The 19,746-nt window shown below is 39.5% G+C and overlaps 1 protein-coding gene across 5 annotated transcripts in view; it reads left to right on the top strand.

Annotated features, from left to right (window-relative positions):
- The window catches only part of UTRN (utrophin), a 541,506-nt gene that overhangs the window by 475,017 nt on the left and 46,743 nt on the right, over positions 1-19,746 (top strand). For all 5 annotated transcript variants that reach the window (XM_019550130.1, XM_019550131.1, XM_019550129.1 and 2 more), the window contains 3 exons: positions 3,525-3,682; positions 6,884-7,050; positions 12,174-12,285. In XM_019550130.1, coding sequence (XP_019405675.1) covers positions 3,525-3,682; positions 6,884-7,050; positions 12,174-12,285 — 437 coding nt within the window. The remainder of the gene's footprint in view (positions 1-3,524; positions 3,683-6,883; positions 7,051-12,173; positions 12,286-19,746) is intronic.

Raw genomic sequence — 19,746 nt, 5'->3', positions numbered from 1 at the left:
TCTAGAAGAGGATCATTCATATGGTTAAAGGCTTGCAGGGAGGGCCTTATGAGGAAAGACTGAGGGACCTGGACCTTTTCAGCCTCTCCAAGAGAAGGCTGAGGGGGGATCCTGTGGAAGTATACAAATTTGCTGGGGGCAGGGCATCAGGGAATAGGAGATGCTCTGTTTACCAGAGCACCCCCTGGAATAACCAGAGACAGTGGTCACAACCTGATAGAGAGTAGATTTAGGTTGGACATCAGAAAGAACTTCACTGTTAGGGTTGCCAGAACCTGAAACAGGTTTCCAAGGGAGGTGGTGCTTTCCCTACCTTGGGGGTCTTCAAGAGGAGACTGGACAAGCACCTGGCTGGGGTCACATGATCTCAGCACTTTTTCCTGCTACTGGTAGGGGGTCAGACTTGATGATCTTTTGAGGCCCCTTCCAACCCTAGCATCTATGAATCTATGAACATTTAAACCCATTTTAATTTTTGTGAGCATCCACACTGCTGAAACTGCATGCTTTTCTTCCTTCCTGCTCACGTCATGGCTCTGTGGCTCTTAGAAGGACTTGCTCCAGAGCTCAGGACTCCAGACTTCCAAGCTCCATGATCCTTGCATTTAGATAGAGTTTGAAAGTCCCCTACCTCTTAGAATTTCTGAGCTCCTACCCTTGTCTGTCCTCTACTCTTATGGAGCAGACCAGACTGATCTCTGGGCACTGCATCACTTAGCCATTGTGGCATTCCCAGGCAGTTTCATCCCTTTACTTTGTTGCAGCCAGACCAAAATAGATGATCCTTTGCAGAACACAGGCTAGCCTGGGATCATCCTCTCCTCTACCACCTAGTCACAGAAGGCTGTATGTAGGACCCTTAAGGTTACCATGCAGGATCCTCTTCTCTACAGCCCTTACGTGTTCTGTGCATGCTCTGTGCACTACTGTATCGTTCCTACTAGGCATATAGTCAGCCCCACATACGGGTCAGCTGTGATTTTTATGGCTCTTTTTGGGAGGGGAAAAAGGTTGCCTTTAGTTGGAATGAGATACTAGGTGCCAATCAGCTGTGATTTTTTTTTGGAGTCTTCTCCAATAAAGCACACACTTAGTCCTACTTGACCTCAAATTTCAAATTAGCTTAAGGCTTCCTCTGCATTTCTAGTTTTGTGTTTTTCATACTTCAGAGTGTATTTTGGAGGAGGCTCATGCTTTGGAATTGTGGGATCCTCTGTGAGCGATTAATCAGTTTCTCTCCTCCTGTGACAAATACTGTCAGCAGGTTGCTGCAAAAACCACTGCAGTGCTCAAGAAATTGCCCGGGACTGAATACCTGGGATACGGCTTTTAACACAAGCACAGTCCAGACAACACCTGCGCTCTTGGCGGTGATTTTATCTCACTCTTGCTAAGGGCTAACCACCCCATAAAAGGTGCTTGTTTGATGAATAAGGGGGGGTTTCAATAAAATAAATCAGTTTGTATCTGCTTTCCCCTAGATTATACAGTTTTAAAGCATTTTTTCCAATGAAGAAGGAGTTGACAATAATTTAAAAGGAAGAAAGGAGAGCAATGAAAAGTGTTTGAAATGTGGACAGGTTCTATGTGCTTTGACATCAGAAATGCTGTTAAGTTTGGATTATTTTTAATTGCCCTTACAAAACTACTATTGCCTTTTTTGGTAATAGAGGTAAAGAGAATAGGAATCTGCATAAATGGATTTTCTCAAACTACAAAGTATCAAAGACCTCAATTTAAGCACAGACTAGGGGACAGAGGTTCATTAAGCACAACTAGGAGGAAAACAACATTTATTTCCAGTACATGTTGTATTTCTGGTAAAGTATTAAATGAGGTTCTAAGATACACGGTCAGTGTTTAAAAGATTGTGATGTGTCCAAGTGACTGAATTTGGAAGTACAGAACTGTAGAAATCACAAATTGAATTAAAGATTGTGGAAGAAAAAAAAGTGTCACAGATTTTCCAAATTGGAAATCAAAATGCAAAAAAGAGATACATTAATAAAAATCACTGTTTAAGAAGTACTGTCTTTATTGTAGGTGAATCTGTAAACCTACTACTGAGCTTTGAATTTTGACTGTTCTTGAATACCAAAGTGAGCCAGATAATCATTTCAGCACTGCTCTGATGATAGCTTCTGCTTAATTCAAGCTTTCTTATTTTATTCTTATTTTTCCTATTTAAGAATATAAGAACTGGGTCAGACCACAAATCCATCAGGCCAGATCATGTATCTCATAGAGACAGAGAGCAGATGCTAAGGAAGGGCTTTTCAGGCTGGTCTTTCCTCTGCCTTCATGCTGTTACAGCTTCTAGCATTTAGAGGCCTGGGAAAGTTCCAACTTGTAGGTTGTACCCCGTATTATATTCAGTATCCGCGACAGCACCTATCCTGCCTAAGTTTGTCCAATCCTCTTTTGAACCTTGTTTAAATGACAGGTCTCTACAACATCTTGTAGCAATTAGGTCCACAAGTCAATCACACACTGTAGGAAAATGAACTTATACAAAATAGTACACTTCCTGAATCTGAATTCAAACACCTGGGGAAAATACTTCTTAAATTTGTTCACTGCTCAATTTTTTTTGCCAGCTGTTACCTCTCAAGTTTTAATAATAATTTAAATATCCATCTTGTTAGCAGTATTCTAGCTTACCGTTTAGGCAGAAACTTCCAACTAAAGCAATTGTGTCCGGGGGGTAGATCTTATATAAAAGAGAAATAAAAGAGTCCTGCCAGGTTTACATCTAATCCATCCCCTATAGTCGATGCAAAATTATTTCGTACAAAATATTTCATAGATTTTGTGTCACCTAATTTTGTATGATTCAGGAGGAGTACTATCCAGTGTTTCCACTGCCCAGTCAATCATACCATCAGGATGATTTTCCTGACCTTTTAGCAGAATCTTTCTTTTCTCACAACCATTCCAGTAATCCCAATGATGCTCCACAACATCTTGATTTGTGGTTTAGGAGGATAGAAAGTAAAAAAAAAAATGGGATCAGTGATGGGGCTGTATGTCAAGGGAAAGTTTTGTGTAACTAATGTCACATGCAAGAAGTAATAGATTGACCAGTTTCCTGGTGCTCTCATCTTAAACTTTTTCATTCACCAGCTATGATGTACACTTCTCTTCTTCTCTCAGTTCAGATACAAGTGTGCGTCCACTCTCAACTACTTTACTGATAGCTCCAGTTTTAGCATGGAATGAAATGTTGATGTCAGATGTATTGAATTTTTCCAGTGGTAATATAGCAAACAATGTAAGTGTTAAGTAGCAATATAATCTACGCTTACTGAGTTGAATTCTGTTCTCAGTTACACTAGCGTAAGTTGGGAACAACTCTATTAACATTAATTCAGCTACAGTCTGGTAAAACCACCGTAGGTGAAGCTGCAGTAGGACCCAGAGTAATTACATTTGGAGTAGGAAACAGAAATAAATTAAAAAAAGAGAGAGCAGACTGAGACTAAAATGGGTCTTCTGTATGAACCACTGACTATTATCTGTTACAGATCTTTTTAAGGAAGTGGCAGGGCCTTCAGAAATGTGTGACCAGAGGCAGCTTGGCCTCCTTCTTCATGATGCCATCCAGATCCCTCGGCAACTTGGAGAAGTAGCAGCTTTTGGTGGCAGTAATATTGAGCCCAGTGTTCGTAGCTGCTTTCAACAGGTAAGGTCAACAATGGCCTTTCTCACTATATTGATGTATATCTGTTTATTTTTCTGCCTTTTTAAAACATTTTTATATATTCAGAAATTGCATCAATAAATCACCAAAAACAGATCTCTCTCTCTCTCTCTCTCTCTCTCTCTCTTATGATCTACATAAGGTAGAGTTTGATTTCTTGCTTGTATATGATGTAGGGTGCTGTCTGTCATCAGTGGGAGCTGCAACCACTCTTATCAGGTTGAAAATCCTACCACTTGTATTTGCACCCTTAATTATGGGCTTTGGTCCCTAAATTTAGGCAATCAAGGTTTAAAAGTTTGGCCTTAGATTTTAACCTCCCCTGATCTTTTTTTAATTATTTATTTACTTCGCTTAGACAAAAAAAAAAAAAGCTGTGCTTTCTTCATAAGATATATGTAAATAGCATCAAAGGGCATTTGCACACGTGCTCTAGGGGTGGAGGGATTGCTTTAATTGGAGCAGCTTTGAGAGCCACTCTGAAGTACCTGCAGCATCTCATGTATCAGCATTCTAGTGCTTCATAATGGCATTGGGGGCTGTTTAACTAAAACTCATTGAACGAGCTTCAGTTAAAGTGCCCCGGCCACTGTTTTGAAATGCAGGGACACTAATACATGAGATGTGGAGCCTACTGGAGCATGCTAACTAGCACGTTCCAACACACGTGATTAATCAAGTCTGCTCCCTCCCACACGCTGTAATTGCAACATGTCAGAGCAACCTCCCTGCACATCTACAGGCACCCAATATACTGTGATATTATCTACATAGTGGCCAAGCTGGAAGGCCCAGGGCAGTCCTGAACTTTCCTTTTAAAGTGCACATAAAAGTAGAACAGATATTTAAAAGTGTGATTTGTGAGTTAAGTTTTAATCTGAAATGCACATATTCTGATAAACAGGCTGCTAAGGTTATGGTTAAAATGCAGCTTCTATAACTCACTTAACACTATAGGAAAACATCAATGACTCGGACTGTATCTGAAAGTATTTTGAAACTTATATTTATGGCAGTCTTGGCAGCCCACAACCCTGTTAAAACTTTTTGTAGTAGTTAATTATCCTGATTTACATTTTCTAGGCAACCTCATAGTCTGAGAACAACATGATTTCCCTTGTTGGAACGAGAGTTGATCTCAGCAGTGCAGGGGAGTGTTGTTGATAGTAATTTTGACCCTGCACATCAGGAAATTACTTAGTGTTAGGTTTTTGACAAGGGAGCTGGCAATTTCACAGTGTTTGTAACGTAGTCATTTATATGTCTGGAGTCTTTATGCAACAGACAGATCATAGAACAGGGCTTTCTAGTTGCCTGCAGTCCAGCTTCTTGCTACATGCAGGGGGTTAATCAGGCTGCAGGGAATGTCTGCCTTTTTAGGGAAGATTGGAGAAATGAGAATGGAAAAATAAGAATTTGAATGGAACACAACCAAGTTCACAAGTTGTAGAGGTTGCCCAAGGCTATGTCTGTTCTATGGTGATAATTGTGTTGGTTACATTTATTATTTTTGTGAATGTGGCTGCCTCTGAGCAATGTCAGGAATTTTATAGGGATTTAAAAAGTCACTATGATTTAAGATACTTAAGTGGTATGTTAGACATTTAATAGTATTGTGATTTTATTAAATCCTATGGAAGAGAACATTAGGGAGCTCCCCTAAGAGGAGCAACATGTCTCCTTTCACCTGTTTCAATAGCTGATTCCAGGACTGCCTCTCCACCCCCAGTGGTAGGTGTTTGTTTTATCCCTTTGTTATCAATTCTGAGGTTTGAGAGGTTTGTCAGGGCTAAACCATTCTCAGAAGGTCAAAGTGGTAGAATTCCACCTGTGTTTTTTGGATTTTATTTTGGAGTTGAGGCTGTTTTAGTCAAGGGCACAAATTATTTGCTAGATTAAGATGGAGTTCAAGATGTCATTTAAACAACACTGGACGTTTTCTAAGCTTTTTTATATCACAGTTTCAATGAATGAAGGATACTGTTAGTACGCCTGTCCCTGGCTGCAAGTGGCTCAGTTTGCATCGAGAAGAGGGCACTCAGCTGATGGAAAAGAGTTTTTGTGCCTCACTACTGGATTTGATGTGTTGTCCCTCAGAGGTCTGTCCTATCCTTGATTTGTCTTTGAAGCTGTTCAGATATATATAAAGGCCCCCTGGTGAGATAATCTTTACAACATAGAGTAGGGCATCATTGTTAAGTTCATACTGACATTACAGATGTCTTCTCTGCTGGACCTTGCAAGTTCAGTTTGTGCTCTCTAAGACTGCTTACATACTTGCAGCATGATGTGTCAGAGCTAGTTCATTTTTAGCTGTGTGAAACGAAAACTCTCAGTGGAGGTTAGAGCTCTTTCTTGATGTTTCTGCTTACTGGTAAAGAATTCAGGTGTCACTTCGATCACGCAGTATGGATTAAGAGTTATATTTTTAGGTCCTGTCTTCTTTGTCCTGCACTTATATCGGGACAGCACCATGCATCCTTATGAACATGAAATATGATTAATGTAATTCCACTTTAACAAGGCTTCTCCATTGGTTGCAACCTATGCAGGATGCAGTGGCACGTTTGCTTGCCACTTAGAACAACTGTGATATTTTTAGCTGCCCTGTGTTCCTTGTATCAGCTGCCTGCTAAGTGGCAGATTTTCATTTTGGTGTTATTTTAATCTAATTTTTAAATTAGATTTAACGTCTTAATAAAAGAATAACTACATTGGATTTCTTTATTAAAGAAAAGATGCCCAGGATGCTCAGGGTTTATTAAATAACTTTTGCTTGAGGATTTCTCACTGAACCGCCTTACCTTATATTATTAGGTAAGTATACCTTTCCTGATGTGGAAAATTTGCTTCCTCCTAATGTTCTGTTTCCTACTTCTGGTGTGCTTCTGTTTTAAACGTATTTTTTGTTACGGGTCATCATTTTTTTGATATATTCTTTCCCCTCCTCAATATTTTCCCCAGTTCGTTTTTTAACTGGACTGCCTCGATTGTTCTTTCCTGTTTGAACTTTTATGAGGAACATTTTTATTTTGTATTTTTCGATGTGTTGTATAGTGACTTGACCTGGAAAAGGTCAGAGCTAATTTGTGGAGCTGGAGCTAAATTTTGGTTTAAAATGAAATAGAAAAAAAATCTGCATCTTTGAGGTTTTTACTCTTGTCTTTGGTTTTCCTTCATCAGAATCACAATAAGCCGGAAATTAGCGTCAAGCAGTTTATAGATTGGATGCATTTGGAACCACAGTCTATGGTATGGCTACCAGTTCTACACCGCGTGGCAGCTGCAGAAACAGCAAAACACCAGGCCAAATGTAACATCTGTAAAGAATGTCCAATTGTTGGCTTTAGGTAAGAAGAGTCAAATTGTGTATAGGGTTTTATGTAATCCAGTTTTTTTTAAAAACAAAAACATATTCTCACCTCTTTGCTTTCTCCTCTGCAAATTGGTTTCCCTTTACAGTACAGTCAGAATTTGGATCTTATTCCTATGTCCTAGGTCTCTTGGTTCAGATCATTTTCTCTTTCTTTGCAGTGGCATTGGTGAACTTCAGAAGATTCTATGACTGTCGGGCATACCAATAAAGTGGTTGTTAGGTTTCTTGCTAGTGAATGAAGTATGAATATGCTCTGTAGACACTAGCAATAAATAAGATGGGCAATAAGAAAAATACGTATATTCATATTTATGCTTTACACTGAATAAGTGGACTTAGGTGGATGTGGCCAGAAACTCTCAAGTCTGGACTTGGCAGGGGTGCTACAGCTGTGGGCAGTTTCATGCTTCTGCTTCCAAACTGGTGGCAGCCCCAACCCAGAGAGAGAGCGAGCACGTGGCACTCCAGAAACATCCTCAGCCACTCAGCACCATGTGACTGCTGGAGTTGCCATATACCTGTGGGCCAGATCCATTCCCTTGGTGGGTGCCCACCCATGGACCAGATCTAATCAGTTGGCAGGCCAGATCTGGCTTGTGGGCTTTATTTTACCCAACCCTGATACAGACTAAACTAAATAAGATCTGTGTAGAGCCTAAGCTTCTGTGAACTGGAGAACACTTTGTCAGATTGTGATTTCATCAGATGCTGGAGTTCACAAAAGCTTGGGCTCTATATCAGTCTTATTTAGTTTGTCTATAAGTTGCACATCTACTTTGCTTTCATATTTGTCATACACTTCAAGGCAGATAAATGCCTGTGTAATTGTGGGCTGGTTAGGTAGGATGGCTTTCCTTTGCCTTCTGTCTCATATTACCTATGAAGCCAAGGTTTGCTTTGCGTCCCAATCTTTAACATATTTACTCCTTCAACATCCCTGTTGTGAAGATTTCTGCTTCCTTCTAGCCTAGTCAAGAAAAGGACCTTAAATTACTGGACAATAAAATTAAATATTGCCATCTCCCTATTTGCTATGTTTTGAAAGCCCCTATCTATTGGAGACAAGTGATCTTGTCTCTCATTTAAGTACAGTATTGCCCTCCATGCTTGCTTAGACAACCCTGAAAATATAGCTTGAGTGTACCCTAACAGTTCAAACACCAGAAAACAAAATCATTATTTTTAAGATAGCTTCATAGTTTTAGTGGGCCTAATTCCTGGTTTTGGCGTTATTGTATTTAATAGACTTAAAAACAAACAAACCCAGACTACTGTGGTTTACGCATAACTGTAAAGCTATATCTTATATATCTTACATTTCTTAATACAAAGAATTCATTACATCATTCCATTCAAATTCATAAAAGGTGTTCTATACCATCAGTACATCCAATTTTCTTAAAAAAGGATAGAAATCCCTGACACAATTTAACAATCTGTAGAATTATAGGGCACCTGTACACATGACTGACGCCTGTGCCAACATGTTCAAATTGAAATGTGTCAGAGCAGGTTCAATTAATTGAGTTTGCGGGAGCATTTTAATTAGGACACTCAAGCAGCTTTGGCATCTCATGTATTTAACATCCCCATGGTTTAAAAAGGCAGCAGGGGCGCTTTAATTAAAGCTCATCGAATGAGTGTCCCTACCACCATTTTGAAGTGAGGCACGCTGGATACATAAGGCGCTGTGGACATTTTAATTAGAGTGGCTCCTGACAGCTACTGTAATTAAAATGCCTCCCCAGCCCTGGAGTATATGTAAAGATTCCCATAGTCTTTTGCAAGGCTTGCCTACACGGTGAGTAAATCTCCAACTAGGACATTAAATCTGGGTAAGATTGTAGGGAATGATAAAGTTTATATGACAATAGGAAAGTGGTGTGATCACTTCAAACCTGGATCATATTGAAGCTTTTTAATATTAGGTATACTTTAAAGATGAACAATATCCAAAATATGTATAAATACTCTCTTAACTTGGGTGCTTTCTAACAAAGTGTAGTGGTTGTGAGTGAGTTTATTTTCCCCATTTCTATTTAATGGCACCTTCTTTTGCTCTAGTTCTCCATTTAATGTTTCTATGAAAGCCAGCTTTCTTTTCAACTAGAATGACACTTGCAGCTTAGAATGGTAGTTAGCTGGGTTAGTTGAAGTCAGTCAAAAGGGAGGGTAGATATGAGCCTTTCTAAACTAACTAAATAAGGTATATGCATATAAAGAGCACAGACTTTCATGATCCCAATTTCACCTCTTCAGCTGCTGTGGAAGGACATGCAGAAAGCAAAGCATAAGGAGGAGAAAATTAGAACCCAAAAGACAAGAGATAGGGGAGAGAGAGGATGAGGAGTGGAGCAGTGCTGGGGGAGAAAGTCCTTATGCCATGTAGCTTAGTCATAAGGAAAATACTGCTTTTAGACAAACTGAAATGTGAAGCTTCTGTGCTTCTAAACACTATGGATTGCATTTGTCTCTACCTTTCTGCTGGATAGGAGCATATTCTGAGGCATAAATACTACACTAGATCATGTTGTCACACAACTCTAAAAATAGACTCCAGGACAAAGTTACCCCTTAGATCTCAGCTGAAACTTTTTGTTGGGTTTTTTTTTTTTTAACTAGATCTTTTCAATATCCATTTCAGGTTTTTAAACTGTTACACAGTCCATTCCAGGTGCAGACTGTTTGCCATGACTTTTTGTTATTGATGAACACCCACATGTCACTCAGCACATGGGTAGTCTCTCACTCTCATTTCTACTCCAGAATATTTCCTACAGGATAGATGTGTGTTCTTCTCACCTAATACACACAGGAATTCTGTGTTTTTAGTTAACACCTGTTTTCATTATTGAAAGCCACAAGCCTAAAATCACAAATTAACTATGGAAACAGTTCTCCAACAGTTCTCCCCCCACTTTGTGCTCAGTACAAGAAAACATCTCACAAAAAAGCCTTGCTTCTTGGTCATAACGTCACAAATTCCAGGTCTGCTGCTACATTTTAGCTTCTTGCAACCTGGACCAAAAAATCAGATAACCAGTAACTGAGGGGAATGACCAGAGCAGCAGCCCTAATCACCATCTTTGTGGAGTCACAAAACCAGCCATTTCCATAGTGAAGGCTGATCATAGTGACAATCAGCAGGAGTAGGTGCTGCACCAGGCACTGTGTGACTGCCCTGGTTATAGAGAGGCACTGCTTTGCCTCTGCAGGTAACCTTTGCTACTGCAGGCTTGTCTTCTGTGAATTTGTGGCTTGGAAGTCTTAGAACGTAGGGAAAAGAAAAGAAAAGAGTTACAAATGCAGACCCTAAGTACTCTGATACTGCATATCAATAAATATCCATGCCCTTGCATCACTGCACATAGGAGATATGCTTCATATTTATGAAGACTATTTGTTGCTTGTTTGTTCGCCTGATTGCTTACGTTTCCACTAAATGTGGGTCCAGTTTGACATAGATTGACCCCCTGCCCTGCCCCATGAGCATAAGGATAGGTTAGAACTCCCTTACACTCCTGTGCAAGGCCTGTAAACCTTAGCTATCAGTCCCTGAATTTGCTGCTGGCTGCTAGTCCCTCCTAGAATGTGCAGCCCGCAAGGAGGGGTGGGGGGAGTATTGTAGTCAGAAGGTTATTGATGCATAACCCCTTACTGTGCCTGATCCAAAATTTAGCCCTGCAATATTGTCTTTTTTTTCTGTCTCTCTTAACTGCTGTTCCTACATTATGCTGCTGTGCAAAGGAAGAGGTAAAAAACAATGGATATTTGCAGAAAGATTGCTATGATGGACTTCTGTAATACTTTGGGCATTTATACACATACTTTTCATGCTGGGATGCGTCACAGCAGGCTCAATTAATCGAGTCTGCTCCTCATGCAAACTGACGTGCACCACACTGCATCAGTTGCAGTTGTATAAGCGGCAAAATGTGCGTTAGCACAGAAAAAATGGCAGTGATGCACTTTTGAACTAAAACACATTCAGGGTGTTTTAGTGGACCACTGGCATTTTCTGTGTGCTGACGCACATTTCACTGCTTATACAACTGCTCACGTCTCAGCACCAGGTGCTTTTCAAAGAGCCCAGTGCTGCAGCACCTACATGTGCAGAAATGCTGTATATTTTTTAAAGCTAAACATAGCAAATTTTTATGAGAAATTTTAGAAGTACATTGTAAAATTATAGCCCCTTATTTCATGCTTGTGTGGCTATACTCTGCTTTCTGTTCCACAAATTCTTAGATATACAGGCAACAGATGCTGCTCCATAGGTCAGCATCCTAGCAGGCTCTTGGATATACAGGCTGCTTCATAGGTCAGCATCCTGCTATACTAGATTAAAACCTTCTTTATAGTATAGTATTTATAGAGTATAGTAACTCCTACTCTAATATATGCATGCACTTACCTAGTGATTTCTGACCTTAGCTTTACAAACTCAGTGGGTGCATATATATGTGTGCTTTACTGCAGAGTTGATTAGTTGGCTCCGCAGTGAAGTGTCACTGTCTACGTGTGCACTGGTATTAGGGTGCAGTAAATTAACTAACACTGCCATAGGATAGTACCATCTGCTATAGGGTAGTACTGTCCCAGAGTAATTACATGTGCTGAAATGTATGTGTAAATGGTGATAGAGGCTGGCTGGGGCATGAGGGCTAGGCCTAACCCTGCACTTTAGCACCCTTGTGCCCCAGCCAGCCCCTCCACTGTCCAGTGCTGCCACCTGGAGCTGGCCCCCTGGATCCCCTGTCAGCCCAGGATTGCTCCATCCTAGTTCAAACTTTTGCATTCCAAGGTGCACATGCAGACGCTGCACCCAGGAGCAGCTGACTCTGGCATGAACTGCGCCAGAGTTTTATCATGTTGCTTTAATGGCACATGTAAATGCACCCAGGGTCTCCTGGTAGTGCTGTTGCTGAAAGGCATCTGAGTCAAATGAAGTTACCCCATTTCAAAATGCAATTTCCTCTCCAGTTTTTTAAGATCACAGATAGAGAAAACTAATTTAGCTTCTGAGGTTTAACAGTAAGTAAGTAATAGTATTTAAACTTTGGGAGCTCTTAATCACTTTGCTTAACATCCCTACAGGTATCGGAGCCTGAAACATTTCAACTATGATGTCTGCCAAAGCTGTTTCTTTTCTGGCCGGACAGCTAAAGGGCATAAATTACATTACCCAATGGTGGAATATTGTATACCTGTGAGTACTGATTTACTGGCTGTTTCTAACAGTTTTGTGTTCTTTCTGGGCTGTAGTTTCTTGCAGACTTTGATGTATAGATATTATTCCTGTTTTGTATATATTGGCTACCATATTTTTTGATCATTTTTCTGTGAAATCCAATGGGGGACTTGCTGCTGCTGATTTTACGTAGTAAGCATTCAGATGCTATAAGTATTCAGTATGGAATACTAACATTAAGACAGGTAACTAGATATATACTTTTATAAAACAAACTTTCTGTACTAGAGAAAACTGAACTAACTATACATACAAAACATATTTAGATTTTGGAAGAACGAAAACGTATTCAAGTAAAGGAATGCCGTTCTATTATAATCAAAAACATGTATATACTCATAACTAACGTTAATTTTTTTTCAAGGTACATGGCTTGTTCAGACCCAATATGTAGCCTGCTTTACCAACGTCTGGTTGGAAATACCTTGAATATTCTCCAAAATTCATAATATTTGTTTGGATTTTTTAATTAGCTTGTAGCTGAGAAATTAAAACAAAATAGCTACTTTTCTATTGGAAAGCACCAAGAAGCAATGTGAGCATTCCCCTTGCAGCTGCTAGCAAAATTAATTTCCACAATTTGGCATCTTCCTAATGACTAATTAATCATGAGACTCCAATGGAGACAGTTTCCTAGATATTTTCTGTTAAACTTAAGAAACTGATAAAATAGTACCACTTCTGGTATTTGTTTTTCCTGATTAACTTTTTAATTAATATAATAGCTTATTACGTTTTGCATCTACGTAAAGTCAGCTAAGCCATAAATAAGTGGTTGATTTATATTTTGAATATAAATAATCAAAAACATCTCCCAAAAGTGTACAACCCACAGAACAAAATTTGTCTTTGAATTTACATTCTTTCGTAGTTTATTTCTTTGTATGGTGTGAGATTCTTAATGGAAGACATAGAGCAAGAATACATTAGATCTGTCTGGTTGTTCACGGTGACTGCAGTAGATAGGATTATTAACAACATTTTCTTATTGTTTTGCATGTTCTGCATCTCTATCAACGGATTTCAAATTATATCAAGTAACATTAATGCGTCATTATAATCAGAAGTATCCATGAGTTGCATAAACTTTCATTTCATTAATTCTGTAAACTAACATTAGTCTTTGGTTGGCAAATTAGCACTCCAGATGCTATAGCTTTATAAAAGGAATGAGCTTGAAGAAAGCTTACATTCATGCTATACTATACTTTTGTTGTTATGCCTTGTGTAGTTTTTACAATGTTCTGTAATTACTGTTCTTTTTCTATCCTCTTTTTTTTTCCTTCTCTCATCTTTCGTAGGAGTTAATTAGGTAACTGAGGACTGTATTTTGAAAATTATTTCTGTTATTTCAGAAAGCATGTAGTTCCACATGCAACAACGGTTAATTTTGCATAGAACTGCAAACCAAGGAAAATTACATGTGCATAATGACAACTTTTGTGTTTTAATACCCAGACACATTTTTTGAAATCAGTCTTTGAAATTGAAAAATGGAAAATAGAACTACAGCTGTGTCTTTGCCTTTCTTCCCCATATTTTGCCCACATTTGTTAAATATTTTGAAACAATAAATCTTTGCTATTTCATTTCTTACTTTTATTTTTGATGTTGAATGCTAAATTTTTCCAGGTATCAGTTAAGACTATGATAGAGGCTATGAATATTCTTCAGTAATTTCAGATGGAGATGAGATTTTCTATGTACTAATATTTATGCAAATTATAACGGTTACTTGCTCTTTTGCTTTGGAATTTTATGTTCTGAATATAAAGCATGGTTTACATTTAATATTGGTATACCTTTCTCAGTAGTTTTAATGAGTTTCCCTGGAATAATATTCCAGGGAATATCTTTTATTCCAATTTAAAGCCTGGAGCTCTGATACGAAAGATTATCCTTGTTTGCCAGTATGAAGCAGTTTGAATTAAAGTTGTTATACTTACAAAGAGAGCCCCTTCTGTGCTGTTCTCCAGCCATATGTATACTGTTAGCTTTAGATATTCAATATAGTTTGAAAGGAACTTTGACCATTTTTGACACAGTTAGGCAAATCTTGGGTAATTTCTTGGTTCCTGTTCTCTCATCTCTGACAAGATCCTTTAACTGTCAGAAAAAAATTGTATTTTTATTTCAGTTGTCATTAGTTTTTTCCTCATCTAATTTTGGAAGATGCTGTCAGGACTAGTTTTTCATCCTAAAACAAGTGACTAGGAGCAGAGTCTGTATTTTGCTGTTATTATGACCTATTCCTATGTTTTTGAAACAGCTCAGGTTAACACCAAATGCATTTTCTGCTGCAGTGTCATATGACAACTTTCTGTTTCTTGTACACAAAGTAGTAGAGTTATGTTGTTCCCCAGATTTACATTTGATCTATCATCCATTCACAGAGAGGAATGATTAAAAGAAAAAAAATCTGTCTCAGTTCATATTCTGGCTTGGTGCATCTTTTGCATGCATCCTTATTTACACAAAAGCCTTTTTATTTCTTCTTCCTCCCAGTACTGCTTAGCCACTGAGTAGGAAAGTATCATCATGTGATGTGTGTGTGCTCTCTGAAGCCCATGTGACAACCAGAAAAAATTCAAATTTTTGTTTTGTTCTGTAATATTCTTTGCAACTTCAGATTTGCAGGGGTTAAGGCAGAAGGGACTATTAAATCACATAGTCCAATGGTGCTCGACCTTTTGGACAGTTGAGTGGTGTGGGGCAGTCCTGTGTGTCAGAGTGGGCCCCACCCTGAAGGGTAGGCCCTGCGCCCCGAGCCCCAGCATGCTGTGATCAGGCTCCATGTGCCAGGATCAGGACCCCGTACACCCCCTGCCTGGTCTAATTTGCCAACATAAGCCCCCATGCACTGGCATTGGTTTCTGGGGTCCTGTGCTGCTCTGCATGCTAGGATTGGTCCCCAAGGAGCCCATACCTCCCAACACATGCTCCCTGCCCAGCCCTGCATGCTGTGATTGTGGGATGGGGATCCACACCCTCGTATGCAGAGCCATGCTTTCCTGCCCATGGGGCTCTCCACAGGCCCAAAATTTTGGCAGCAGAGGAGCAGCAGGGGATCCTGGCAGATAGAGCCCAATCCAGCCCACAGATCTGTCCCACACCACTCATTTGGCTAAAAGTCTGAGTACCATTGGACTAGATTTTTAAAGGTCTTTTCTGGCCACTCCCATACTGCCAATTTTTTAGACTCATAGGGAGGTCTGTGGGCCAGATTGCATGGCTAGATTGCATGGTTAGATCTGGCCCACAGGCTGGGGTTAAGCACCCAGTCTAGTCTCATTTCCTCTATATGCTAGGGCATTAAATGTCATCCTGACGCTGACACCAGTAACTTAGGTTTGCCTAAAATATAGCTTCCAGAAAAGGTCTCCATTTGTGGCTGATCTTTCTTGGCCCTCTTAAACCACCAGTTAGAGGTGAGCTCCAGGGGTCCCTGATTTAATTCCCTGTGCATCAGCGCAGGTGGCATTTTGTCACACCACTCTTCAAATCTGTCTTCTGAGAAATCTTGCTCTTGCTGGGCTTAGTCAAATACATGGACATACCTGTTGACATAGCAATAACTGAACTAACACTACATCATCTTGTTTGCATAGTCACCCCATGCTAATTATGTTATGTGTTTCCTTCGAGGACCATGATGAAGACTCTAAGCAGCTGTAGGATTCATTTATAAATATATCAGAATTCCTCCCTTTTTGGCTGGGATCCATAAAGTCAAAATGTTTTCAATATGCATTTTCTTCTCTTTGATTGCTAAGTTTTGCTCTACAGAGCAATCATGTTTAAGCAGTGTTTGGTTACAGTCTAATTTCCTGCTATCTTATTATCATAGCCTGAATCCTCATCTAGTTTTCATCATGCTGTGCCTCAAATTTGACATTTAAGACATTAATTTTTTTAACTTTATGGAAAGCAGAGTTTACCATGTCCTCTAAAGAATGCAAGGAAATTTTACGTTGTTTTGAAGTAAATAGAAATATTGATGCTAGAAAGGATCGAGGGTTAAGGAATTTGTATTTTTCCATTTGGCTTTTACTTTTGCACGTTTTCTTTTCTTCTTAAATGTCATAGTCCGTGTCAGCTTATTTGCCTCCTTGGCCAATTTAACCAGAAATCATAACAAAGTTGATGCATGAAATTGCAGCTGTTTTCCTGGCGAAAGTTTCCTTTTCCCCATTGCTATCATGGAAGAGCAATTTTCTTTGTATTTATTAATGTCTAAAATATATGGAAAATTCAAATATGAGAACATATGGTTTGTCATGCCAAATGAGGCCACTGGTCCATGTAATAAAATATCCTTCTGGCTGCATTAGTAAAACGCACACTGGGGGAAAACCCCATTGTGCACTTCAACTAGGCGCACAGTGCTATATGTTGGATGTGATATAACTTCCTTTCCTAACCCCTTCAACCTAATGTGACAAATTTGATATGTGAAAAAACATACTAATTTGGAGGGGGTGTTGAACTGGTTTGCATTGTGTAGGAGCTTCCTACTTTTAATTAATAGCAATAAGAAGAGTATTCACGACTCAAGTGATACGCAGTAATTCTGGTTTGGACCAGGATCAGTTTATGAAACATGTCTCAGGCCTCAAAAGTTTATTTTCTAAAAAGAACAATAATATTAAAAAAAAACAGTGGAAAGGGAAGCAATATTCAGGCAAGAATTCAGCTTGAAGTCAGACACATGCATCCATACTGTGGAAGTTTGGAATTGGATGGGTACAATGGAGAATGAGAGAATAAGAGAAATGAAGAGGTGAGTGCAGAAGGTAAGAAGGAAGATAAGAGGAAAGAGAAAGCACTAAGAGAGAGGAGAAGAAAGTAAAAGAGTTAGAGTAGAGGAGGGCAAAAGGGATGGGCAGGTGATGGGCAACTGAGTTCATAGTCTTCAAACCTCCACTATAGACACCTGTTCTTTTTCAAAATAGATCTGGGAAGCTGGGGCCTTTCTTAGAACTCAGTTTGAAAGTTCCTCTAGTCATTCTAGCCATGTTGAAAACTTCCAGGTTTGGTCTACTGAATCCTTTCCATTAAAGAGCACTGGGAAAGAATACTTAACTAGCCAAGCTTGTCCCTGTTCCCACTGTTGGAGGAGGGGTGTGCAGGAAGCTTTGAATGACTAAAGTTGTATATAGACTCAGTACTGTAGCAAGGAAGTTTGGCACCCAGGGCAAAGCCCACAGCAGCAGCCAACCCTCATCTCACGCACAGATCAAGGGGGCACATGCCCCTCCACGCTTGCCTAGGAGTGCATGCAGTGGTGGGAACCACCCTTCGCCCCTCCCCCCCCCCAAATGAGCTGCTCACAGCTCCATCCCTTGCCCCACCTTGGCTGGGCAGTGCCCCTTCACTTTGGCACCTGGGGCAGTTGCCCTGCTTGCCCCCCCTTGCTATGGCACTATATAGACCCAGGGGTCTGAAATTGATTAAAGTACACAAAATACTAATAATTGTGATAGAAAACTATGATTTGCTCCACTGGGGCCTATGTCCAGGAGTTGTTTGTTTTGTTTAGAGTCAGGTAGAAATACAAAATACCAGTTAATTCCAGATCCAGAACCAATTAATTAAAAAATGTGATAGGCCAGTGATATTGCTAAGTACTTACACAAGTGTTATTTTAGTTGTCATATCAGGTTGTGCATAAGCATCTCTGCATCTTGAACTCTCAACTCAAAGCAACTCAAAATATTTTGGAAGAGAGAACAGATTTACATAAATGTCAATACTTTGAAATGGAAACCTGTTGGGAAGTACATAAAGGGGTTTGGGGGGTGAGGCAGTGGAATAACTCAATTTCTTGTACATTAATAGACAGGGATTTGAGCCTCATGATATATGTAGGCTCTGTTATTATTGCAGCATAAATATCTGGCATGGAGAATGTGTGTACTGTACTACATTAAGAATGATATTTGATATTTATATAGAGTATATGGGCTTGATCCAAAGACCACTGACCATGGTCTTGAGTTTCCATGGCCCAGTAGACAAATAAGGCTCAGACTAATAAAGCTTGAGCTAGAATACCCATAACACGTCTCTTAGTGTCTCTTAGTGTCCTAAAGATACTGAAGTATTAATTTCAGTATTACATTAAATATTTAAGGAAAATGTAAATGTCATTGCTAAATAAACCTGACATTTACAATCTTGAGCGAAGTCTGACTGAGAAAAACCTTTCCATCATGGTTCAGTAAGTAAATCAGGGAGGCATTAGAAGATATTTGTTTATGAAACTCACTTGGCTCAGAGTATAAATAACAATCAGGATAATTTGGAAAGCAGCTTTAAGATTCTGATTGAAAAAGTTGACAGTAAAATCATGGGGCAAGCATCTCAGCTGGTTTTTAATCAGCATGGCTCCATTGACCTAATTTGAGCTGAGAAACTATCTCAAAATTAACAACTTTGTAATGCCCGGTAGACATGTATAGAAGGCCATTCAAAGCCAGTGCTTTATGCTAATGACTGACTGCAGTTTTGCCAACTATTATATTTCCTTGCAGTAAGCATCAGCAGATACAATAACCTTTCTGTTGTGTCCCCTTCTTGCCTATGAAGTGGGAAGAAGGTAAGATTTCACAGGATTGAATGAAGTAATCCCATCATTAAGAAATAGAAATTAATGCAACTTCACTATTTCAGCATTTCATACAGAGTATGTAAAAAAAAAACAAAACAGAGAAATATAATTTGGTTAGATATTACCCTCATGGGGAGGGTAGTAAAACACTGGAATGGATTACCAAAAGAGGTTGTTGTATCTCCATCCTTGGAGGTTTTTAAGACCCGCCTAGACAAAGCCTTGACTGGGATGATCTAGTTGGGGATGGTCCTGCTTTCAGTCCTAATTTTCTGTGATTCTATGATTCTAATTGTAAAGTGGTAACTCATAACTGCAGAATTTTCAGAGACAAGCACTGAATTTCAGGATCTTTCCCACAGTTCAGAATCTAGGTTCTGGTTCAGGAAAAGTCTTGAATAACTCCTGTAGTGTTTTGTTGAATGGGGGCCATAGGATTCTCTGGTTGACAGCATGTACCTACTGCACTTACTAAGGCTGGTTTTGCTACTCTAGGTTTTCATGTGGCTTGAGTTCAGAGAGCGGGGCACATATTCCATTAGTTAAACTTAAGCCTGTTCCTGCCATATACCTCTATGAGACCCCGACACAGCTTCCAAGTTCGTACTATAAATATTCTGTTAGATTTTCTATATGATACTTAGCAACAGCAGTGTTTCAAAAAGTGGTGGTCTCAGCAAGGGCCATCCACATACCTTACTAAAAAAATTAAAGATGGATTCATTGTATATGGACATTAGCATTGAGGCAGGTAAAAGTAGGGTAAGGCTTGGGGTCATTTACTCTTTTTTGGAATGTTTGTCCCTTCC

Source organism: Crocodylus porosus, unplaced genomic scaffold (genome assembly GCF_001723895.1).
Source record: "Crocodylus porosus isolate Cpor-Errol unplaced genomic scaffold, CroPor_comp1, whole genome shotgun sequence".
Taxonomy (NCBI): domain Eukaryota; kingdom Metazoa; phylum Chordata; order Crocodylia; family Crocodylidae; genus Crocodylus; species Crocodylus porosus.
This window is presented reverse-complemented; position numbering and strand designations above follow the sequence as displayed.